The sequence below is a fragment of the Oryx dammah genome, unplaced genomic scaffold (assembly GCF_014754425.2).
Source record: "Oryx dammah isolate SB20612 unplaced genomic scaffold, SCBI_Odam_1.1 HiC_scaffold_9, whole genome shotgun sequence".
In the NCBI taxonomy this organism is placed as follows: Eukaryota; Metazoa; Chordata; class Mammalia; order Artiodactyla; family Bovidae; genus Oryx; species Oryx dammah.
The window spans coordinates 47,147,529-47,173,139 of record NW_024070193.1 but is presented as its reverse complement, the minus strand read 5'-3'; the positions used below and the strand labels follow the sequence as shown (position 1 = coordinate 47,173,139).

At 46.3% G+C, this 25,611-nt stretch overlaps 1 protein-coding gene across 1 annotated transcript in view; it reads left to right on the top strand.

Annotated features, from left to right (window-relative positions):
• The window catches only part of LOC120867792 (myosin VIIA and Rab interacting protein), a 221,453-nt gene that overhangs the window by 177,949 nt on the left and 17,893 nt on the right, over nucleotides 1-25,611 (top strand). Inside the window, exons 11-12 of the mRNA XM_040246181.1 lie at nucleotides 2,558-2,797; nucleotides 22,806-23,000. Of these exons, the coding sequence (XP_040102115.1) occupies nucleotides 2,558-2,797; nucleotides 22,806-23,000 (435 nt within the window). The remainder of the gene's footprint in view (nucleotides 1-2,557; nucleotides 2,798-22,805; nucleotides 23,001-25,611) is intronic.

The window sequence follows — 25,611 nt, the reverse complement described above, 5'->3', positions numbered from 1 at the left end:
TAAATCTCACTGCTTAGACAGACGCCTGCTGTGCTGTGCTAGGTCGCTTCATTTGTGTCCAACTCTGTGAGCCCATGGAGTGTAGCCTGCCAGGCTCCTCTGTCCATGGGATTCTTCAGGCAAGAATACTGGAGTGAGTTTCCATGCCCTCCTCCAGGGGATCTTCCCAACCCAGGGATCAAACCCTCATCTCTTACGTCTCCTGCTTTGGCAGGTGGGTTCTTTACCACTAGCTCCACCTGGCAGACGCTTACTCCTCTGCAGTCTGACCCAGGCCTGTTTTCTCCACACCCCAAAGCTCCCCATGCTCTCCACCTCTGAGCCTTATTCCTCTAACTGTGCCGAGCAGCTTCATGCACCCTGGGTCTTAACTGTCCTGCTGCTTCCTCACCAACAATGCCTATCTCAACATATTAAAATGCTCCTCATCTCTCAAGAACCTGCTCAGAGACCATTCTTCTCGTGGAGCTCCCACCAAGTCCTAAGACCATAGGATTCCTCCTTCTCAAGCATCCTGGGGTCCTCACCATTGATTCTTACTCAGGGCCAGAAAAAAAAAATTATCATCCAAGGGACCCTGTTTATCAGCCCAGTGATTTTTTTTTTTCACTTCTATCATCTGTCTCCTTTTAATTGCCTTTATATAAACAGCTCCCTTAAGCATTTGTCCAATTATAAACTGAATCAAGCAAATTTGATACATGAACTTCATAAAGAATCTGCCACACCTTTTTAACAGAACAGGATGGTCTAGATTCTTGTTGCGAAATGTTGTGTGATGAAGCCATTCCTATCAAATGATGAACTGAATGAAAATACCATCTTTTCTCTTATCCTGATAGATACATTGTTTACTCATTGATTCTTTGTTTACTCATCGATTCTTTGTTTACTTATTGATTCTTGGGTCTGAGAAAATTCACTTAGGACACTGTCATCTGAAGACTCTTAGTCTGAGATTTTACTTAGACAACCCATTTCGTCCATCATCGTTAGAGTCTGTGGAGCTGCTCTCCAAATTCATCTTCTGAGTCATCTAATAATTGTGAAATGTTGTTCTCTCAGTTTTTTTCTTTTGCCATTATGAAAAATTTTGAATTCCCAACTGTATACAGTGAGCTAAAAGCAGACTCAAAATGGTGATGATTTATTTCCATGTTGAATCATCCTTCTAAGTAATTCCATTTTTCTCTTTTGTTATTCTAGTCTCTTTTTAAGCAAAATTGATGAGTAATGATGAAAGATAAGTCCCAGGATGATAAAACAGCAAAATATTTCCAAAGATAAGGAAAATGAGATCATAAAAATCTCATGTGTCTTAGATTTATAAAAGGGTCCAATGAACCCAGATAATAATTGCAAGATGGAAGGAGTTTTGTTTACAGAATTAGTACATTTTCTCTTTGTTCTTGGGGAGTTCTTCAATAAAGAATAAAAGTCATGAAAGACCAAGCCTTTTAAACAGATAGAACAACTCAAAGAGGAAATTCAAAAGCTAATATTGTGTGCAGTGGGCCCTGATGGTACGCTGGGGGTTATCTTGTTAAAATTCCATACACGTCTGTCCAACATGAGGTGGAGAACAGAGTGAGACTTAACGATTTCCATGTCTTCCTGGAGTTTCCCAGGCCCAGTCAGGGCTCTGCTCATGGAGGGAGCTCTAGGAGATGGTAGGAGCCAGAGATATAATTGTGTGACTATCAAGGGAAGGTGGCATAGTATTCCTTACGTGTGCACAAGAGCCTCACACCATCTCAAAATCTTTGTGATCTGTCCTGAATACAGTTCTTTCCTCTCTCCCTTTTAGCTGGGTAACTGCTGCACTTTGAATCTCAACTCAAACACCACTTCCACAAGCCAGCTTTCCCTAACTCCCAGCTGCTCTGCACTTAGCAGGGTTTTAGTGTCTCTTCCACTGGGAGCTGGTGGAGGTTTGCTCAGATTTGCATCCTCAGTACCAGCACAGTGTTGCCCTTATTAGCCACTGGATAAGTATTCTGCAAATGAAAAACAGTGAATTCACTTTTTTGACTACAGATGCTCACCTGCCTAGAGTTGTTTTTTTTTTTTAATTGAAGGATAATTGCTTTACAGTATTGCATTGGTTCTGCCTAAAGTTTTAACAAAGTGTTAAAATGCATATGTTTGAGAAAGTAAGAATAAAAAGTGAGAGCTCATCGATAGGGAAAGCAGATCAAGCAAGAGCCTCATTTTCCTGGTTTAGTTTACCTTCATTTTCATTGACCTTTGGTGGTTTAGTTGCTAAATCATGTCTGACTCTTGCAACCCCATGGACTGGAGCCCACAAGGCTCCTCTGTTCATGGGATTTCCCAGGCAAGAATACTGGAGTGGGTTGTCATTTCTTTCTCCTGGGGATCTTCCCAACTCAGGGACTGAACCCACGTTTCCTATGTCTCCTGCCTTGCAGGCAGATTCTTTATCCGCTGAGCCATCAGGGAAGCCTGATGTAAAGGACTGACCTTTACCCGGAGATTATCGGGAACAACATGGCTATAGATAAAGGGTCTTCAGCTCGTGATTCTGGCTTTCCTTCAGGTGCCAGGTGATTTACCAGAGATTGACATCAGCAGTGAGGCTCGGCATCCCCGGGCCGGCACAGACACCACAGAAGAGAAACGGAGGAACAGGCTGTACGAGCTAGCAAGGAAAATGAGTGAGAGGGAGACTTCTTCTGGGGAGGATCAGGAATCCGAGCCCAAGACCGAGTCTGAGAACCAGAAGGAAAGTCTGTCCTCTGAAGACAACAGCCAGAGTGTCCAGGAAGAGCTGAAGAAGGTAAGGGCTGTGCAGTCACAGCACACGGCCCAGTCTCTGCCTGGTCTCTTGCCGCTGGGGTGAGGCTCTGTATTTGTGCTGAGATGTGCTGAGACCCCAAAGAGCACTCTCTAAAATGCCCATCCCTGTGCACTTGGGAGAGCCCAGGAAAACTTGACTTGATTAATGCAGAGTTATTCAATCAGGAAAACAGCCCCGTGTGTCCTTGGATATCTCCCAAGACCTCTCATATCCCATCTTTCATCAAGACAGCCCTTGCTGTCTTTCGAGTCTGTAATGTAGCACCCACAGTCTCTCTTACTGGTAAGAGCTGTGTTATTTCGCACCACCCTCCCCCTGAGGAATGTTTCCTGTGGATTGAGGGCTTCTAGCCAGCCCTCTTTTAGCCAGCGCTAAAGCTTCATGTCATAGTATAAAGTCTTTGCACTGAAAGTTGCCTTCTAGGTCACTATCTCTGCAGTTTTCAGCTTTGGGCTTGACTTACTTAGAACCTTTCCCAAACAAACCTTATATGGAATCCCAGGGTTCTAATCAGATACAAACACAAACCTTATATGGAATCCCAGGGTTCTAATCAGATACAAACACAAACCTTATATGGAATCCCAGGGTTCTAATCAGATACAAACACTGCTGCTCCGAGGGGTCCCCAAAACCCCAATCACTTGATCTTCAGTCCCACCGTCCTCTCTTCCTTCCAAGCCCAAGTAGGCCACCGAGTTCCAAGGGACATGGTGTGAAAACCACAGAAAATAGACCCTACCTCTGGCAGAAGGGGATCCCAGCCTCTCTCCCACCACCCTCCATGACATGCCTGGGTTCCCCCCACAGCTCCTCCCTAAGTACGTCCACCCTAGACTTGACCCCTGCTGCCTCCGGTGGCAGGGGAGAAGCCAGCATTTGTTCAGCGTCTCCTATGTGTCTGGTGCTTTGCATGTGTTAGTTCATTTAATGTAAAACCTTTGTGGCAGACACAGCCCGGTGCTGCAGAGGGAGAAATTGAGACTAGCGAAGGTCCTCACTCGAGGCCCACAGCTAGTGAGTTTCGGAGCCTCAAGTCACAGGCTCCTTCCTTCATACGCTGCTGCTTCTGAAACTCAGATTAGATCTTGTCTGGTACTATCTCGAATTCTTTGTACTTAGGATCCATTTTTTCCCTATTCTGAGAGTAGGCTCTCTAAGCTAATGACTGCTGGTAACCCATATATATATATATAGTCCATGAGCCCCCTTCATCTGCTCAGCGGCCAAGCCGGGGTGCTAAGCAGGGGGCTGGCCAGCCCAGGAGGGACCACCATAGCGCAGTCTGCACCGTCCTTCGTGGCTGAGCCCCTGAACCTTCCAGCACCTCACACTCTGCCTTTCACTCATTCCCAGCCCATCCTCCATAACCACTGAATCCTGCCTCATAAACCAGCCAGTTCATGTGCCTGGGGATGGCGTATCCCTCTTTCCCCTGGCACGTCTGTGGGCGGAGAGCGGATTCTGGCCTTCACAAGCAGCCCTTCCCTGGGATGTGGGCTCCAATCCCTTGCCTCCTCTACGGTTATGAGCTTTGATCCTCTCTGTTGCTTGAACCGATGGCCCGTGACAGTCACATTTTGTCTGCTAGGGCTGAGAGCCTGATGGCGACTGAAGCATAGTGTGTTATTTCTTACGATGACTCCACATCCCACTGACTTTGCTGCCTCGTGGTCCCAACTCACGCTGTACCAGTGGGGTGCCGGGCTGGGATGAGTCCGGAACATTCTACCCCCATTCAACTGCGAGCTTCACCTTCTGGAGGCACAGCCACCCATCTGTACTGGGCTCTCCTGGGCGGACTGTGAACAGGAAACGGAGGAAAGTCCTGGGCACTTTGACCCTTCCTGCCTCCACCCTGCCCTGTGCCCTCACTGAGTAGGAAATTAGGGGTGTCGCTTTTATCCAAACTCCCAAATGTGCCAGTTTCCCAAAGTTAAAGTCTTTCCCACCACCAACCACAAATCAGTGTATATAAAAACGCAGATAGCAAACCAAAAGAGAAAATTAATATATCTTTCTCCATCAAGAATGGGTTACTCTGATTAAAGGAAAACAGAAATAGAGGTTCATCTATGGAAGGTTGTTTAGAATCAGAAGGGTGTAGAGAGAGGCTTCAGGGTTAGACAGCATGTGAAACGCAACCATGCAGCTTGCAAACCCTGGACTTTGGTTCTAAGTCTAGGCCTTTTCTTGTCTGCTCACTATACCTGCCTCCTAGCTGCCCTCTGTGGCCCCTCCAGTCCTTTCTCCACTCAGTGGCTGGAGCTGCCCTGTGGCCCTTGAACTTGCTCCCAGCATGTCAACAAGCCCATGTGTTTTTTTTTTTTTTTTCCCATGTGTTTTTATATCTATCCCTAGGACCCTGTCTGGGTCTTCATGGTTGATTGGACAAATGCACGTTGGCCTCATCTGTACAATGGGTATAACCATGCCCCTTTATAGAGTTGAGACAACTGAATTTTACAGCATAGGGGTAACACAAAGCCAGAGCCCAGCAAACAGTAATAACCTCAGAGCCCCTTTAACAACCTCAAGGAAAAGAAACTTCACTGTTGTGAAATGACACCCCCGTGCTAGCACTGAAGGAAGAGCTTAGTGCCTATTTCCCATCCACGCGTGCTGTGTCAAGCCAGAGGTCTCTAGCCACATGTGGTGCTTTGTCATGCTCTGAAGAATGGGATGGGGAAATACTGCATCAGAACCTCCCAGGTTCCCACCTTCAGGATCAGAGTAATTATGACTTCTCTTGTAATATGACCACAACTAGTCTGTGCAGCACACACATGCAGACACACACACAGCTCGGTTGGGGAGTGGATCTGAGCTAAAGAAACTGTTCCAGAAGCTGTTAGTGCTCACCTCATCTCTTTCCCGTGCTGCTGCACATTGGCCCACGGTCCACCTGCGTGGGGTTCCCTGACACAGCAGGAGCACCCCTTCCTGTGCAGAAGGCAGGCTGGGAGTGTCTAGACTCTAGACACTGGTCTAGAAGCGCAGTCTAGGCCATGCTCCCCTCCCCGAAAAGAGCCCTATCCAGTGACTGATAGAGTATAAATCCTCCAGCTCCTTCGCCTCCGCTGGGGCAATGACTCTGGGATGTATGCTGCCCACTGATGCCTGACTTCCCCAATAGATCTTGCTCTGGGCACCCGCAGTGAGGACCAGCTCAAGCGGGCTGTCTTCCCTTCCCTGCCTCTCTTCTCCACTCCTTCACTGGTCCCTGGGACCACTTCTCAAATAAACTCCAAGCACTTGAAGCCATGTCTTGGGGTCTGCTTCTGGGGAAACCAGACTGAGACAGTAACCAAAGCAGAGAACACATGGAGCCCCAGGTCACAAACACTTCCTGCAGTGCGTGTGACTGAGCAGTGGGGAAATCCAAAAGCCTAGCTGACGGCTAGCAGCCTCTGCCTGACCCGGAGGATCCCTCCTACAGACAGAGCCTCATCCAGACTTCACGTCCCTCCTGCCTCTACTGCGGATTCTGCAATCTGGGGTCCAAAGCAGAATAATCTGCATATTCCCATCAACACAGGGACATCAGCGGCAGGTCAGTGTCCTTAGTATGACAACCCATGTAGAAATTAGGGCTTCATAGTCTTGTCCAGCAGCAGAGGAACCATTTTAGAAATAGGCTTTTTCTGGACAGGAGTCAGCCCTTGGCTGTAGACAGAACTGGTCCCTACAGCTGATTCAGTTTGGCTGGGGGTTCCACGCCTGAGGATGAGTTAAGGATGATCACTGCCATCTGTGTTTTAACTACCTGAAGAACCAGCTTGTAAAGCTTGGCGCTAGTCCAGAAACCTGGACTCCTAGAGGGTTATATCTTTAACTGAAGCCATCTTGGTTCCATTGAACCTCAGTGGTCAACCTTCCATACCTTGGGATCCTTCAAGCCCAGGAATGAGCATATGCTTCTCCTCCACCACTAGGCAGGTAACCGTGCCAATGGTTATAGGAGAAAGGGCTGGCTAAAGTGCTTCTTAGAACCATCTGCCTCTAGATATGTAGGTGCTGCGTTCCTGAGGGCAGGATGCAAAGAAGGGCCAGGAACTCCTGGCCGGAGTTTGAAGGCTCCCTGCAGGGGCTAGATCTCCCACAAACCCCTTATCTCCCAGGCTTACAGCAGAGACCCCCAAGGTCCCTTCTGGCTCCAAAGAGTCATGGCTCTAGACATGTCATGAGTTAAACACATTTTTGTTTCCTGAAATAAGCATCATTTATGACACTATTTATATGACAGAAGATGTCCTGTGTGTCAAACTTTTGGAAAATGAGTGTTTGTTGAAGACCCAGATTAGTAACTTCTTGCATTATAGTCAAATCCGTACACGCAATGTCTTAAAGGCATTATTTAAATGTCTTTGTTTATTAATTATCACAGGTAACTGAATCATTGTGTTTTATTTTCACAAGGGAGTCACAGACCAGCAGGTATCTCCCCTATCCACAGTTTCATGAAATAGTTCTCATCAAAGTACTGAGCAAAAAGTAATAAGTGCCTTTCTCTGCAAATCAGAGATAAATCTGTACATCTTCTCACAGCCACTCCTCCTTGATTAGTATCAAGTCACATAGAAACACAGTCGTGGTCAGTGGTCAAGCAGACAGACTGACTGTTGTCTGAGAAAGCCTAGAGCTGAAGGTCTCTGCAGCTTAACGTGTTGTGAAACACTTGTTGCTACCACAGTGTTGACATAAAGTCAAGAACTGTCCATACGTGTCTCACCCTTAAAAATGGCTCACCATCCCCATGAGGGTTCAGTGTCTCTCACTCGAGGCAGCATTATTTGAGAAGCGTGTCTCTGTCTTCAGTTGGTGCTAATTTGAATGTAAGGTTCAATCCTAACTTGTATCTTACAAGCTGTACTGATCTCAGTAGGCCTTATGCCTGTTGAGGAATCAACACCTCTTTCCTAAGATTCTATTAAACAACTGACTGTAGGGAAAAGTAGAAGCTTTACCACTTAGAGCTACAGCTTTTATCCACAGTGCTTGAACAGATGAGGTTTCATCTCACCGGGTTGTCACTGGCATCTTTCATCCCCACACTCTTGTCCTCCGTGTATGGGGTAGGAGCCTTTGAGGTTGGGAAGAGAGTTATGGGTTCTCTCCTGGATCATGAGGACTTCAGCAGAACATCTTCCTCTCTAGGCAAAAGATGAGCTAAGCCCTTGAGAATTAATATTCTCATAATGCTAGTAGATAAAAGGGCAGTCTACATAAGCAGACAATTGACCAAAAACAAAAAAGAATAAGGTAAATGACCAATAAGCATATGAAAAAATATTCAATTTTCATTATATCTCAACTGTATTCAATGCAACACCCAGCCCAGAACTTGGCATATGTTCTGTACATTCATTCATTTTTTCCATTCAGCAGAAGCACACTGAGGCAATGGGAAGACAGCCATGAACAGGGCAAAGTTTAGCTTTTGTTCAGACAAGCAATAAAAATGCAAATTGAAATAATGAAATGCCACTTGCCTAACAAATTAATGATTAAAAAGGACGATAAATTATGTTGGTAAGAGTTCAGAGGACCTGGCAGTCTAGTGCACACAAAGCAGCACATATTAGCACAGGTGACTTGGTAACTCAAAGCAATCAAAGTGTGCATACCCTTTGATCCAGCAAATATACTTTCGATCATTTATCCTAAGGAATAGCTAGACAAGCAGCCAAGGGTATATCACAATGCAGCTCATTGAGCGTTATACTTTTATATTAGGAAAACTCTGGAGCAACCTAAGTGTCCAACAATAGGGAGTTTTGGGAAAATGGAGGGGATGAGGTCCAGAACACAGGTTGGGTGTCAGCATTGGAACAGCAAAATCAGAATGGTCCAGATATAAGTAAGTGGGTAAATTTGATGTTTAGGAAGATGAACAAAATTTGTTTTATGTTCTAAGCCTCCCCAAACCCCTTGCCCCACTTATTGAAGCAACATGCATAGTAATGCCAACCCACTGACACCGGCTTGTGAAAGAAAGTTAGGGTTTATTGCAGAGCTCTAAGCAAGAGTGGGGATTGCTAATGCCCACAAGGCGGGAACTCCCCGCTGGCTTTCAGGGAAAGGTTTTCAAAGACAAGGTGAGGGAGAGGGTTGCAGGGTGCATGATCGGCTCGTATACGTTCTTCTGATCGGTTGGTGGTGAGGTAACCGGGGATCAACATCATCGACCCTCTGACTCCATCCCGTCTGGGGCCTTCATGATGGTGGTCAGCACGCAGTAAACACGGCCCACCTGACGGGGGTTTCAGTGTCTGCAAAACAGCTCAAAGGACATGGCTCAAAACATTATCTATAGCCCTTGAGAGGAACTAAAGGTCTTTGACTTTGTTTAATGGCTAAACTATTATTTTGTCTTGCTTGACTGTTTTCCTTTGTTTCTGCATTTTCTCACTTCTAAATGTATTAAATTTAATCTTTAGAACTCCGGTTTGGCTTAGGAAGGTAAAGTCTTTCTATAAACGAGAGGCAGGCAGAGGACATGGGAGAGTCTGTCCTGGGAATTCCCTATAGGGTCCTGCTTGGTTACATCTCTAGCTCCCCGAACTAGAAGGCAAGTTTGCCTTCTGAAAGTGAGGTGATGGTGAAATTGGATTGTCAGGATTGTGGAGAGGGTTTGAAATAGCTATTGCATAGAATGGGAGAAAACTGTGTGGAGAAATAGAAAGGATCCCCGGGGTAAAATCAGAGATCAAAATCATTTACCGGAGTTACAAAGAACCTGTAAAAGAAAACAGCAACTCTGTGCTCTAAATATAAAATAGATAAACAAGTCAGACCTATGGTATAGCACAAGGAACTATATTCAGTATCTTGTAATAACCTATAATGAAAAAGAACCCGAGAAAGGATAGATAGATATGTTTAACTGAAGCACTGTGCTGTATACCTGAAACGCATACAACATTGTAAATCAACTTCAATTTTAAAAAATAGAATATAGCAAATTTGATGCAAATGAATGCAAAATAAAAATTCATCTTATTCAAAGAAAAGGTCTAGTAGGAGCAGGTCTATTCACAAATCCAGATCATTCAGCACAATACACAGTACAGCTCAAGGGGTTCTAGGGTTTCCATGAGAACTCCCCATTTCATAACTAAGATTTACAGATATGAATCTCAAACTAGATTGGAGGGGTGGGGAGATAAAACAGAAATGCCCTGGTGGCTCAAGGGTAAAGAATCCGCCTGCCAATGCAGGAGACATGGGTTTGATCCCTGGGTTAGGAAGATCCCCTAGAGAAGGAAATGGCAACCCACTCCAGTATTCTTGCTTGGAAATTTTCCTGAACAGAGGAGCCTGGGAGGCTACAGCCTATGGGGTCACAAAAGAGTTGGACATGACTTAGCAACTAAACAACAATCCATCCATGCTGCTGCTGCTGCTAAGTTGCTTCAGTCGTGTCCGACTATGTGCAACCCCATAGACAGTAGCCCACCAGGCTCCCCCATCCCTGGGATTCTCCAGGCAAGAACACTGGAGTGGGTTGCCATTTCCTTCTCCAATGCATGAAAGTGAAAAGTGAAAGTGAAGTTGCTCAGTCTTGTCCGACCCTCAGTGACCCCATGGACTGCAGCCTTCCAGGCTCCTCCATCCATGGGATTTTCCAGGCAAGAGTACTGGAGTGGGGTGCCATTGCCTTCTCCGAATCCATCCATAATAGGAAAAAAAAATGTGAAGTTAAAACTTAACAAGAAAACTGCAGATCTCTAAGAAACCTACCAGTTTGCTGGTAGGAAAGACCATGCAAAGAATTCTTCCAAAATGAGGATAGACATTTAGTGTAATTCAAATAAAAATCTGAACCAGAAGTTTTTTAACTTTTCAAAAGGATTCAAAAAATCATCTGATAAAGAATAATTTAGAAATTTTTAGAAAAATAAAGAGAACCTATTAAGAGCACATTTTGTTTTAAAGGTAGAGTAATTAAACTTATGAGATATTAGTAAAGGATGCAATGAAATAGTTCAGAAGTATGGTCTAGAATATTCTTAATTTAACTCATGATTTATCTCCTACTTACCACCCACCCACCTCTTACCCCTGGTCAGGCAGAGATCAATTTTTAATAAATGTGTTGAGACATATGTGCACTTGTTCTTCGGGAGGACGTGATGTGGCAGGAGATGAAGGTCCTTAGTGTTCACCCAAATGAAGAAATGAACGGCCATCCCTGGTTGGCAGGCCCAGCATTGTGTCCAGGAGACACTGACAGAAAAGATGCCAACTTCCCGTGAGAAGTGGTAGCACAAGTTCTTGAGTTTGAATCTCTATTCATTTACCATTTGTTCAACAAATAACTGTGGAACTATTCTAAGAGCTAGAATAATACAGTAGGGACTGGCGAGGAAAGGTCCCTGCTCTGGTGGAATTTCCCTGCTGTTGGGTGACAGCTGAGAAGTATGTAAACACACACAGTGGAAGGTGTGCACAGTTACCAGTGCCCAAGAGAAGATTCAGCAGGACAGTCATGAATAGTGCTGGGAGGAGGATGTGTCCTGGATGGTCCTGACTTTTCTGACCGACTGTGCTTTCCACTGAAACCCAAAGGACAAGAAGAAAAACGTCAGGCAAAGATCTAAAGGAAGGGCTTTCCAGGCAAATACATGCAAGGCCTTAAGGTGGAAATGACCTTGACAAGTTCAAGGAACCGCCTAAAGATGAAGAGTAGCTGGGGCAACGTAGCCGAGGAAAGAGATGAGGAGAAGGTAGGGGCCAGAGCAAGCCAGCCACGTGGGCCGTGCAGAGGACATCGGCTTCTGTTCTGCGTGAGACAGGAAGAACCTGGAAAGATTTCAGCAGGAGGATCCTATTATTTATGAAGATCGCCTTGGTTGCCAGGTGCCACCTCCTTTCCAAGTGAACGTGGAAGGTGGTTTCCTGTGTCACCAGGCTACTTCAGAGCCAAGCACGCGGCCTGGCAGAACCCTGTTTACCAACAGCCATGGGGAAGTGTTTCCAGTGAGTATCAGGAACTGATTTTCTGAAGAACAGACAGAGTGCAAAAAAGCAAAAGAGATCGACAACCATGAGTACCATGGTCAGGGAGGGAATCCTGCTGCTGAAGACTTGCCCGGGCAGGTTTGGTCAAAGGCAGTGGCCCCAGCGTTCCCTTCCTCTCATCATCACCAGATCCTGGAGCAGCCATGCTCAGGTGCCCACATCAGACTACAAGGACTCCACTCAGGAAGGGAGAGAAAATGACCTCAGAGAGACATCCAGACCAGTGGGTTTAACTCCGTAACTAAACTAAATGTGCAAATAGCAGACTTTTAAAAATTCATTTCAATCATCACCATCAAAAATAATCTTACTTTTTTCACAGATATCTTTGACCATCAAAATCTAGATGATTTCAGAACCCAAACATCCCTAGCGGTCCATTCTCTAATCTCTGTTACATTTCATGTCGCAGTTGATTACACATGCTAATTTATTAGGTCCGTGCTCCAATTTCTTTCCACAATTCTGTGCCACCTTCTTTCATCAAGTCACTCTCTGGGGACGTGAGTCTGTTCATGGAGAATATATTTTGACGGGTGGTAGAGGCATCGCTGGAGCGCCTTATGTTTCATGAGAACTGAAGCATATTTGCACTGAATTTTTCTAACAGATTTCTGTCATCTATTTAGGATGGCATATGGAGTTTCTTTTCTTACCTTTGAGGAAGAAAAAAATACATGAAATCAGGGCATTTGGACAAATTTCCTTGCTTGCTCTGGTGGTTTGATAGGAGCATTTCAGAGAGCCAAGGCAGCACCTGCAATGTGGGACAGAACAGTAATGAGCAGGTTGGGAAGTCTGGATCACATTTGGAGCAGGTTTCCTCAGACACCACATTCTCGTTCACTCTGGTTGCCCCAGAGGCTCCACCTCAGGTAGGCTCAGCAAGGCTCAGAGCAGGAGCTGGTCCCTTGGGAGATCTCAGGTTTGGGTGTGTGGCTTGCTCATTGGTGTTCAAATCAACATGGGCTTCCCTGTGGCTCAGCTGGTAAAGAATCTGCCTGCAGTGTGGGAGACCTGGGTCTGATCCCTGGATTGGGAAGATCCCTGGAGAAGAGAAAGGCTACCCCCTCCAGTATTCTGGCCTGGAGAAATTCCATGGACTGTATTATAGTCCATGGGGTCGCAAAGAGTCAGACACCACTGAGCAACTTTCACGTTCACTTTTTTCCTGATGGCGCTAGTGGTAAAGAACCTGTCTGCCAGTGCAGGAGACGTAAGAGACTCAGGTTCGATTCCTGGGTCAGGAAGATCCCCTGGAGGAAGGCATGACAACCCACTTCAGTATTCTTGCCTGGAGAATCCCATGGATAGAGGAGCCTGGTGGGCTACAATAGGGTGGCAAAGAGTCGGACACGACTGAAGCAACTTAGCACATAGCACATACAAATCAACAAGCTCATTCTGATTGGTGTCACTTGGTGGAGGCTGCAGGCCCTTCTCTCTGTTGTTCATGGATTTGATTATTCAGTTAGATTCTGTTCTTCCGTCACTTTCTGCAGTCTGTTACGTCCCGGGAATTATGCTGGTGGAAGAGGTGGTGTGGCTGGTGGGAAGGAGCGTGGGCTTCAGAGACCAGAGCCTCTGGGCTCCAGTCCCAGCCATGCGTCTTCTTCCCTGAGCCACGGTTTCCTCCTCTCTCGAGATGGGATGAAAACAGCCTCCACGTAAGGTTGTTGTGAGGGTTACATGAAACCTTGAACAATCTGGGGTCAGACCCGGCACAGGGGGGCATACGTTAACGCTGAGCTGGCATCCCTCCTTCCTTCTCGCTTCCCCTCAAAGGGCCTTCTCAGGAGCAAGATATCCCAGGAGAGAAGGTGAGGTCCTGTATGCATTTTACGCAACTTGAACACTGAAGACTTTTCTCCTCTGCCTATAATTCCTTCATGGGAGCCAGCATGTCTTTAGAAGGTTCTGTTAAAGCTTTTTTCTGTTACTTGGGATGTCCACAGTCCCCTGCTCGCCCCTTAAAGAACATCCGTTTGTCACAGGGCTGAAAGGAAAACTGGAGAGCCCCACCTGTGTACCCTGTTCTTGTTTTTACTAAAGCCAACTACGAAGACTGTTCCCCTACCCCTAAAACCTGCACAGAAGCCTTGACATCAGAATTACTGGATTCAGGGACTTCCCTCTGGTGGTCCAGTGGTTAAGACTCTACACTTCCAATGTAGGGGCTGTGGGTTTGATCCCTGGCCAGGGAACTAGGATCCCGCATGCCTTACAGGCAGAGAGAAAAATAGCTAGATTCAAAATATAGACTGAACCAGTGATTTGGGGGTTATTCCAGTTTGACATCTGGCAATCACTCTGTCTCCTGGGCTGTGAGAAAGGAGCTTTGGAATCTTATGTTTTTTTCCTTATTTCAAAAGTCTAATGAGATTTTCTCTCTCTCAATGTTTAAATCTTGAATGGCATGAGTTTCTTCCAGACCCCTCAGCTGGAAAGCACAGCAGCATCTTGCCCTGTCCCTGTTCGCTTCACGACCACAGCATTCTTCCTGTTCTCCTGCCAGAACAGTGTACCTTTCATCCATTTTTTCCCACGGCAGCTGCCCCACCTCAACCCTTGCAACCTGGGAGTCAACCTGCAGCAATCATGTCCTACACTCATCTCTGCCTCTGATTCTCCCAGGCCCTAAGTCTGTCCTTCCTTTAGCAATCAGAATTACCTTCCTAAAGCCTCATCCTCTCAAGCTGGCATGTTAAGAACCTAGGCTTTGAAATGGGGCAGACCTGGGTGTGGGTCTTGGCTCCTTCAGGGCAAACCACAGTTCCTCATCTATAAGATAGAGTAGTCATAGTTCCTACATCATAGGGAGGATCCTAGATTAAATGAGGCTCTCAGAGCCTGGCATGCAGCAAGCACTCAGTAAATGACAGCTCTTCATTCTTCAGTTCTGATGCAAAGAGCTGACTCATTGGAAAAGGCCCTGATGCTGGGAAAGATAGAAGGCAGGAGGAGAAGGGGATGACAGAGGATGAGATGGTTAGATGGCATCACCACCTCAATGGATGAGTTTGAGTAAACTCCAGGAGATGGTGAAGGACAGGGAAGCCTGGCGTGCTGCAGTCCATGGGGTCGCAGAGTCGGACACGACTGAGAGACTAAACAACAAAAATGACAGCTCTGGATAACAGCAGCGGAAACCTGCGATGGCGCCGAATCAGCAGCTGTTCAAGATGCAGACCCCTGAGCCTGGCCCTCAGGGTGCTGTGGGACCCAGGCCCCCCTCTCTTCTCCCGTCTGTCACCCTCTGCACACCCTGGACTGCAGTGCCATTCCCTGTGCGCGTCATGCTGCCTCATCTCCAAGGTCTTTACTCCCTTCAGCCGGAAGTATCCTGCTCATCTCTCGAGTGCTTCCAGACACACCCCAAAGTCACATGCTAACGGAACCTGCTTGTCTCTCTACAGGTCTCAGCCTGTGGCTCCCAGGGTAGAGTAGGACTTATCTCCTGCTGTCTGCTGGGGGTCTTCCTACCCATCTCCTGTCTCTGCCCCCTGAGGACAGGGGCCATGCTTACTCAGCTCTGCATCCCCGGCAGGGCCCAGGGCAGTGCCTGGCAGAGAGCAGATGCCTCCTGAAGGCCTGAATTAAATTAGTGATGCTAGGAAACAGCAGATGATGTCTGAGTGCCTGGCTTGTTCAGTTGCCCAGCTAGGCAATGGCGTACCTGGTTTTTCTTGCCTGTCAGCATACATGGTTCAGTGTGCTCACTACCAGGAAACAGAGGGTCTGTGCACGTGTGTGTGTCAGTGGCAGTTGCCTCCTGTTGCTTCTTAGGACAGACTGTTCTGTATTCTGACACTACATCTTCCACTTCCGGGTGTTAAGGTATCCCTTTTTTATGAAATTATACTGAGGGCAGATAATACTACAGCATGGCAACTTTTTAAAGAAATATTCTTACTTAGCAAGAGAAAAAAATTGGGAAACAGCAGCAAAGTGTAACTTTTTTTGGTTAAAAAAGTTTTAAAAAGCATTTTTTCAAAACACCAAGTAAAGGTTTCTGTGGTGGTCCGGTGGTTAAGAATCTGCACGCTAATGCGGGAGGCACCGGTTTGATGCCTGGTTGGGAAGATCCCACGTGCTACGGGGCACCTAAGCCCGTGGGCCACAACCACTGAGCCTGTGCTCTAGAGCCTGGGAGCCACAACAAGAGAAGCCAGCACAATGGGAAGCTAATACTCTACAACTAGAGAGTAGCCCCCACTCGCCGCAACTAGAGAAAGCCCACGCATCAACGAAGACCCAGCACAGCTAAAATAAACAAATAAATAATGTTTCAAAGTATTGAAAAAAAGAAAACAAGTAATCAAGGAAAGTTGTTTCAAGAACACAGTACATAATAAAAAGTGTCTAAGCCACTAGCCCTCACCAATAATGTGCCCACCTTGAGCCAGCAGGGCACGGGGGAGAGGTTTGAGTAGACATGGACAGCTCTGTGTTCTGACTGATGGCATCTTCTGGAAAACCCCTTGAGCTGGATGGTGTTATCTCCATTTCACAGCTGAGGCTCAGAGAGATTATATCCCCGAAGTCATACAGTGTAACCTGAATTTCCTAAGCCTCATGGCCTGGTGTGTACACAGTGAGGAGGTCACCTTAGGATCCATCTCCACTAGGAAACCACAAGACCAGCGCACCCACTCATTCCCACTATCTCTCTCCATTATGTGGGGGAATCTAGGGCAAGGGTCTCCCACGTGTTTATGACCCTCATCTAGGGGCCCGCCTGCTCAGGCCCTTCACCAGGCTGTTGCTGCCCACATCTACCCCAGGAACTGGCCCTGCTAGACACCTCCACAGAGGCTCCAGATCAGCAGGACCAGAGCCAGCTAATGACTTCTGTGGGCCTGAGCACTTCTGCCTTTGTGAACACTTTCCTCCACAAAAAACATTGAAAACCATATTTTACAACTACGTTGGTATAAAGATCAATGCTATGTATTATGTATGCTGGGCTGGATGAATCACAAACTGGAATCAATATTGCCAGGAGAAATATTAATAACCTCAGATATGTAGATGATACCACCATTATGGCAGAAAGCTAAGAGGAATTAAAGAGCCTCTTGATGAAGGTGAAAGAAGAGAGTGAAAAAGCTGACTTAAAACTCAACATTCAAAAACCGAAGATTATGGCATCCAGTCCCATCACTTCATGGCAAATAGATGGGGAAACAATGGAAACAGTGACAGACTTTATTTTCTGGGGCCCCAAAATCACTGCAGATGGTGATTTCAGCTCCTCAGAAGAAAAGAGTGGTCATGTACAGATGTGAGAGCTGGACAATAAAAAACACTTAGCACTGAAGAGTTGATGCCTTTGAACTGTGGTGTTGGAGAAAACGCTTGAGAGTCCCTTGGGCAGCAAGGAGATCAAACCAGTCAATCCTAAAAGAAATCAACCCTGAATATTCACTGGAAGGGAAGCACTGATGCTGAAGCTGAAGCTCCAATACTTTGGCCACCTAATGCAAAGAACTGACTTCACTGGAAAAGACCCTGATGCTGGGCAAGATTGAAGACAGGAAGAGAAGGGGACTACAGAGCATGAGATGGTTGGATGGCATCACCGACTCGATGGATATGAGTTTGAGCAAAGTCCAGGAGATGTGAAGGACAGGGAAGCCTGGCATGCTGTAGTCAACATGGGATCGCAAGGAATCAGACACGACTGAGCAACTGAACAACAACAAAATGTATTTAAGACACGTGCCGAGACCTAAGAATTCATTTTTCCTTCCGATTTTCAAAGAAGGTAAAACATTTTCATGGGCCTCCTAAAAGAATGATGGGCCCTAAGTGCCATACCTGCTGAGTATGGATAAAGGAGGCCTGTTGCAAGACCCTGCTGACGTGTCATGGATCCATGGACCTCAAAGCATTTTGCCCACTTCTAAATCTCACAAAAACCCTAATATCAATGCCCCTTCAGCTTCTATGTGTTTAGGGCTTATTATAGGTATCAGAACCATCCCTGAGGTGGAACTAGGAAATTCCCTCTTCTGCCCCAGAAATCTGAACACATCATTTAATCCTCAAAGCCTTTTTTTCCCCACATTGTATTAAGCGCTGTCATATCAAGGCTTACATGTGTATCAAGGCTTACACATGAATAGATGCCCCAGGCCTTTGTCACTATCCCAGTTCACCACACAGCCAGACACTGGATCTGATTTGGTGCAGCTGAGACTGGCAGACACACGTGCACTCACACAGCCAAGGGTGGAGCTGGACCTGGGATCAGCCCTCCGACATTCCACCCTTTTCTCTTTCTATTAAGCCAGGCACCTAAGGAGCCCCTGCTGCCCACACGTTCACAAGCTGGAGCCACTCTGGCAAGGAGCATGAACACGTATTCCAGCTTGGAATGAGTTTGTAGTTCTTTGTCCAACACAAAGCTTTGAAATGAATGACGATACTGGAACATTCTTAGGAGAATTTGCAAGGGTTGCAAATAAGCAGGGATATCTAGGGTTTAGGATGGAGATATTTTCTTCTTTTGAATTCTAAAGACTCAGAATCTCCGCCTGGTGACACTTTACATGCTGCGAGTCTTTGGAAAACAGTTTATAAGGAAGAGTAAAAGGAGGGAGAATTTGTTCCAGAAACATGTTTTTATAGGAAGAAAAAGGGCATGAGCTTCAGTCCTTCCACTGAATATTCAGGGTTGATTTCCTTTAGGATTGAGTGTTTTGCTCCCCTCGCACTCCAGGAGTCTTCTCTGACAAAACAAGGTCCACTGGAGAAGTGGAATGGCAAACTATTTCAGCATTCTTGCCTTGAGAACCCCATGAACAGTATGAAAAGGCAAAAATAAGTTGGTGGGAAGTGAGACAAAAGTAAAGGCAGAGTCTGCCCTGCCCCGCGGTCCTCAGAGAGAAGAGAAAAGATCCAGCTGGGATTTATGACTGGGTCCTGACATGGTCTTCTTCCTCCAGTCCATTGACATGGCCACTGGGGCAGGCTCCCGCCTCAGAGTGGTACATCGCCTCCTTAAAGATCTGAACTGGTCCTGTTGTTGGTTACCGTCAAGCAGGAAGCTGAGTCTTTGTTGAGATGGACACTTGTTTCATTGCCTCACTAGTGAGTGATGGAGGAAACACTGGAGGTTTCTCATCACCTTCTGTACCCCAAGCATGGACTACTGGTTATACGCTGGTGATTGTGAAATTGATATTATGGATTCAGTGTTCCACAAAGGGCTGTGACACAAACCAGACCCTAGAGGTGGACACCCAGGCTCTCAGTGGTGACCACAGTGGAGACTGGGGAGTGTCGGTGCCTCACAAGAAATACATATCTGCCAGGTCAACACCTGAAAGCCCCTGTTCCACCCTGGAAAAGCAGTATTGGCTACTAAGCATTTTGAAAAGGAATCGTGCATCTGCCTGGCACTTAGTAAATTTGTTGTTTGTGTTTCTTTGATCGTCAGAAGGTTGAATTTGGTTACTACTTACCCACACTGGCCGTCTTCATTCTGTCATCTGTGGGGCCCTTGGCCATGAGTGTCTTTGAGTCCAGCCTTCCTGTTCTGCAGCGGCCCCTATTCTGTCAGCTGATTTTCTCCACACTTTCGCCTCTCCCTTATCTGATACCATGGACCTGTCACATTGGATCCATCTTACAATGAAAGTGCAGAGTAATGTCAGCTGCCATCATAGAAAGCCCTCTCTGGCTCTGGGATCATGCTTTGTTTGTGCCATTCAGCTCGTGTCTCTGGGGCTGTAAGCAATAAAGCAGGAAGGCTGCTTTAGATTTTCGTTTCTCCCCCATACAGGGCTCCCTGCCAGCACCTCTGAATCTTCACCAGCTTTTTCATCTGAACAAAACCCTGTCCGGCGCTAAATATAGCTTTATTTCACACAATTGTAGACGGTGCTTTTCGACTTTTAAATCTAGACTGAGCAGGGAACAGGACATTTACATAACAAGACAGTGTGAGCCTTGTGACAAATCTCTTCTTGGGCTAGTGAGCTAACTAAGCAATGAGGAGGTTGGGTGCCCTTCTCCCATCACACAGCTAATTAAATCCCACTTATCTTCACTCCCAGTAGTTGCCCTGTGCTCACGTCTAAGCAAGTCAGGAACACGCCTGTAGAACAGGCAAGAAACATCCGATTTCCTAGAGATGGGATCAATTCCCCCCAAGTGCTCATGGGTTCCACTTTGTGCTTCCCAGTAGATAGCTGAACTGGGACACCAACCAACCAGAGTGATCTTGTCCAGTTTCCATGTAATTTTTTTCTTTCAGTCCTTTCCTGAGCTGGAGGCTAATTGCCTTCTGAATGGGACCACAGACCTTGTGAGCGAAACTCTGGTGCTCTCCACAGACCAACTGCCAGTGACTGCTCACTCTCAATTAATGACAAACGCAAATACTTTCAGGGGGTCAGGAAAGTATGTGACCGTGTCAAGTCACCTGGGTGGAGCTGAAGGCACACCATGGGGGCAGGGACTTCACCGACTTCTTCCCAGCACCTGGGGTAAAGTCAGCACATCGCCAACCCCCAATAAAAGATGTAGACGAATTAGTGGCAGGGACTGCGGAGAACTGAGAGGTGCTTATCTCACAGAAAGCATTCTTGTCAGGGAGAAAAAAAAACCCACATGCCTCTAGGCACTATTTGGCTTCCAGCTGGCAACTCCTATGATTGAATAAACAAGGCTATTTATGGATGGAAAGGAAAAATGCCTACCAAGCAACACTGATGTCCAGCTCATCACTTTGATATTGTGTATTCTGTGGGTGTCAAGACACAGATAACTCTTTCTGTTTAAGCACCTCTTATGTCCTTCTCATTTAGGTCCTTGACCCTTTAATGACCCTGGACCAATGGGAGGTGTGTGTTAATGTTCATACTTGCCCTTCCGTTATGCTACCATCTAACCTTTTTTCCTGAATCCCTTAATTACACATCTTTCTTCTCAAAAGATGTACAGAGGCACCTCTTCTACCAAATAAAGGGCAAACTTTCTAAATACAAGCTTTATCTATTAAGAGAAGGGTAACAAGTCTGTTTTCATATGTACAGTGTTGCCTATTCTAAAATGGACTTCAGCAAACAATGGTGGTTACTTCTTGCCAAAACAGTTTGAGTCCAGGTCATCTCTAAAACATTGAGTTACAGGATTCTGGATAATGGAGTACAGCCTTTGCAAGTTTTTCCTAAGGTGAAAAGTTGGCTTGGTTCTCCCTCAGACACTACCCTTCGTCTGGCGGATCTGCATTGCCTTCCCTCCCTCTCATTTTCCTGATAACTCAGACTGATTGTTTGGTATGTAATGAAGTCCCTTGAACCAAAAGAAGCATAACTCTTGGATGAGTCAAGCAGCTATTATAGAACAGACTGACTGGAGAGCTGCCCCCTGAGTACATGTGCCTTAACCCTAGGGTGACTGATAGATGCCAGGGTGAGACTCTAGTATGAGACCATGTGCCAGAGCCCAGAGCCAGCTTCTAGACTGTGAACTCAGCCACAGACTTGTCACTTAGACACTTTGATTTCCTAGCAAAGTTGCAGGGCCACTGAAAACCTCCTTTAGTGAGATAAAAGCTGTAGTAGAATTTACTTGGAGAAACAAACTTTGCAAGATCTAGCCAGAGCTATCATTAATATTTGGTCCAGATTATATGAATCAGATAGATACCTTGCGAGGTGCCAAAGGCATTAAAATTCCAGGCTTTCCTGGAAATGGGCAGTATTTGAATTTCCAGTTTGCAAACCCTGTGATGGGCTAAGTAAAATTGATTATAAATGGACACCATTACTGCCAAGCAACACTGATCTCCTTCTTATTTCTTGGTGCTATATGTTCAGATGAACTCAAAGATGCAGATAATTCTTTGTGGCTGAAGCACCTCCACTCCATCAAAGACCTTGGCCTAGATCTGGACTGATTATAACTGAGTCATGAATACAAAAACTAGAAGTGAATTGTGTCAGTCAGAAATGTGTTCAACCATAAATAATGGAAAATCTGGCCCACAAGGGTTCCAACAGGCAGGGAATTATTTTTCTCAAGCATTTTCAGAGGCAGTACAGCTGATCCAGGGTCTATGTGGGCCAGGCTCTTTCAGTCTTTCTGATCCACCTGACTCAGCATTTTCATATCATCCTCACTCATGTTGACTTCCTAACTGCACACCTATGATCAAGGCAGGGGCAGAAAAGCATCTGCATCTGTTCACCTGATTAGGAAAACAAAAGCTTTGCTAAAAACCCCAAGGGGCTTTCCCTGCAGGCTCACTGGGCAGAACCATGTCACATGACTGCCCCTGGCTGCAGGGGAGGCTGGGAAATGGAGTGTATTTCTTGTGCAGCCTCAGTGGTGAAGGAAGGCAAGGAAGAATGGGCTTGAGAATAGATGTGAGTGAGCTAACAACACAGTGGCTACCAAGCGGCTGCAGAGAAACTCTTTCCGATCCTCTCAATGAAAAGATGACACAACTGAGTTCCAGAAATGGGAAGTAGCCTGACCAAGGTCCCATGTCTGGATGAAATTACAGCCAGATCTAGAGCTCAGGCCTCCTCACTCCCTGTCCAGAAAGTGACCCATTGGACTACATCATGAATGTAGTTTGACAGAGTCTGTGACTGAAGGTCTGCTGAGGAGAGAAAATATTATCCAGAAAACGAGGTGATGAATATGAAACTATCAGCAGTGGGCAAAGGACCTAGTAACTTCCACTTGGGCTCCCCTTCCGCTCTCCCTAAGAATCTGAAATAACTCACTGTGAGCCACAGAAGCTCAGCCAAGTCACATCAGGCCTCCTCTCAGTCCCCTCAGACTGGACAGATATTTTAGAGATTCTCGTTCCTTCGGCGCATTGATGTTGGTGTGTGTTATGACAGAATCAGTCTCATGATGAGCACCATGACGATGCAGAATTTCCATGTCATTGTTAATGTTGTTCTTGTCTTCTGTCCCCTTCTGTTATTGGACCAAACAGAAGTATTCTGCTGTTTCTCTCTGCAACATCTCCACAGAAGTCCTGAAAGTCATCAACGCCACGGAGGAGTTGATCGCTGAGTCTGCAGGGCCCTGGGAGTTCCCGCCTGTCCCTCCTGATGGAGAGAAGGGGACATTTCCTCTTGGGACAGACCAAGCGAGACTGGATGAGCAGCTGACTTCCCTGGAGGAAAATGTAAGGCAATGTGGATGTGCTCTGCTTAGGGCACACATGTGTGAAGGAGGAGCTGATGACGTAACTCACTGCAGAGGCCGAGGACACAGACACACCACTGCTGTAGCATATATATTCTCAGAAGGGTCTTAGACTGGGTTCCTCGCAAGCAGACCCCGAGATGAGGATTCCTATGCAACTGATTTAGTAGGGAAGTGCTCTCAGGGAAGACTTACTTATAAGGGAGTAGGGAGAGGGAAGAAATCAAGCAAAGCTATGACTTTAGCGAGTAAGCCCAAACCTGCAGGCAACTCCCGGGAGTGTGAGTTGCATCTCAGAGTTGTCCTGACCTAAGGCAAAGAAACCCGTCCTTCCTACCGCCAGCAGGCACCTCAGTCTCTCTGCATGCAGGCAAAGTGTCTGCTTCCCTGGTGACTCAGACAGTAGAGAATCTTCCTGCAATGCGGGAGACCCAGGTTCGATCCCTGGTCAAGAAGATCCCCTGGAGAAGGGCATGGCAACTCACTCCAGTATTGTTGCCTGGAGAATCCCATGGACAGCAGAGCCTGGCCGGCTACCGTCCAAAGGGCCCCAAAGAGTAGGAAACGACTGAGTGACGAACACTTTCACATTCAAAGTGTCTACAGTAGCTCAAAGGTAGTCTTCTGCAGAGGTTTGAGTTATTAGAACCAAAAGCACACGCCAGCTTGAGAGTAGGGAGGGCAGTGAGCAGAAATTATATAAGGGATCTGTGGGGATCCATGTGGAATGTTGCCAGTGCCACTGCAGAGAGTAAGAGTGGTTGCCAACAGGGCTTAGGTTACTGCAACTGGTCTGCCGTGCTTCACAGACGGGTCTGCTTGTAATGGATTTTTCTGTCCTACCATTACCATCACAGTTGGCATAGTCCCAGTATCAAAGCCAGTCAGGTTATTCTATCTTTCCACCCGCAGAATCAACCCTAATTTGGAGATGCTCTAATGAGTGGCATTCTCAGAAACCAGGAAATGTTATTAGAAAGATTTTTTTTTTTTTGCTAGAAGTTGAAACAACAAATCTAAATGACTCAAAGTTAAAAAAAAAAAAAAAAAGCCAGATTAGTTTTACTTGAAAAGTGGAAGACTCTCTCCCTTTGGATTCCCATAGAACCTACGCATGTGTCTGCCTCACTTCATGGCCCTTTCAGTTCACTCATATAGCTCCCATTAGATCAGCACCAATGACATTCTGAGTCAGATAATTCTTTGTTGTGGGGGCTGTCCTGTACATTGTAGGATAGGATGTTTGGCAGCATCCAATGGTCTCTGCCCATTCAATGCTGGAAGCTGCACCCTCCGAGATTTGACAGTCGAAAGTGTCTCCAGACATTGCCAAATCTTAGCGGGGGCATGAGAGAAGACTATGGCACAGTCATGCCTAAGTTGGAAACCAGATATATAAATTCCCACAGAACTGGACCTGCTGCCTTACCTATCGATAGCCCTCACCCTTGGTCCTGCGCCTGACACAGAGGAGGTGCCTGAGAAATGCTTATCTGATGCATGATTGCATGCGTGCCTGTGAGCTCAGTCGCTTCAGTCGTGTCCAACTCTTGGCAACCCTATGGACTATAGCCTGCCAGGCTCCTCTGTCCATGGGATTCTCCAGGCAAGAATACTGGAGAGGGTTGCCAAGCCCTTCTCCAGGGGATCTTCCCGACCCAGGGATCAAACCTGAGGCTCTTGTTTCCTGCATTGGCCCCTCCCATGGTCTCTTTACCACCAGCGCCACCTGGGAAGCCCAATACATGACTACATCGGATGGATATGGTACATTTTTAAAAGCACTGTTTTACTTCTAATGTGCAGGTCTCTGTTCTTTAAACATGCCTGTAACAATGTTTTCAGGTGCTGTTCGTCCTCAAGTAGCCCTAATCCTGCACACACAGAGTTGAAAAGATTAAAGATGTGGTTAGCCAGGAAGGGATGAATTTTCTTTTTACAAAGTATGGTATCAAAAAACTTACAATGCATGAAATAATCCAGATTTAAATGACAACGGCCAGTCCCCATGGCACACTGAAAGCAAAGACAGCATGCCTTGTTCTTTTCCTCTAAGGAGTGTATTGAAAAATACAATGGCCTTGGCAGAGTTTTCATATGTAAGATCCTTTTATTGTACATCGTGTTTCTTTTCGTGGGTGCATTAACACTTTGAGTCCGAAACTCATCCCCTTAGCCACTGATTCAGGATGTCAGAAAGGCCAACAGTGGAAGGCTGGGGGTTACAGCTCCCTGCTCCCTGTACGGACCCTCTAAGATGCCTCTCTGTTCACAAAGAGTTAACTGCCTACTTCTACCTCCTTCCCTACCCCGTCCAGCTTTTCAAATTTCACCTCTAAAGAGATTATTACATCTGTGTTCCTTTGAATTCTGTGGGTCTTTGAGTCATGGAAGGGATGATTTTTTTCTTTATCTCTTCAGTTCCCCAGATCACAGAGCCGTGGGCAGGTCGCTTGCTCTACTGTTTCCAGGATGGAATTCAGTCGAGCAGCAGGAGAAGGGCAGAGCTGATTCTTAAACTGGCCTCTGGGTGCAGCTGATTTAATTAAACCAGGGCTTCTGTCTGTCTGTGTTCTAAAGAGTGCTCCTGC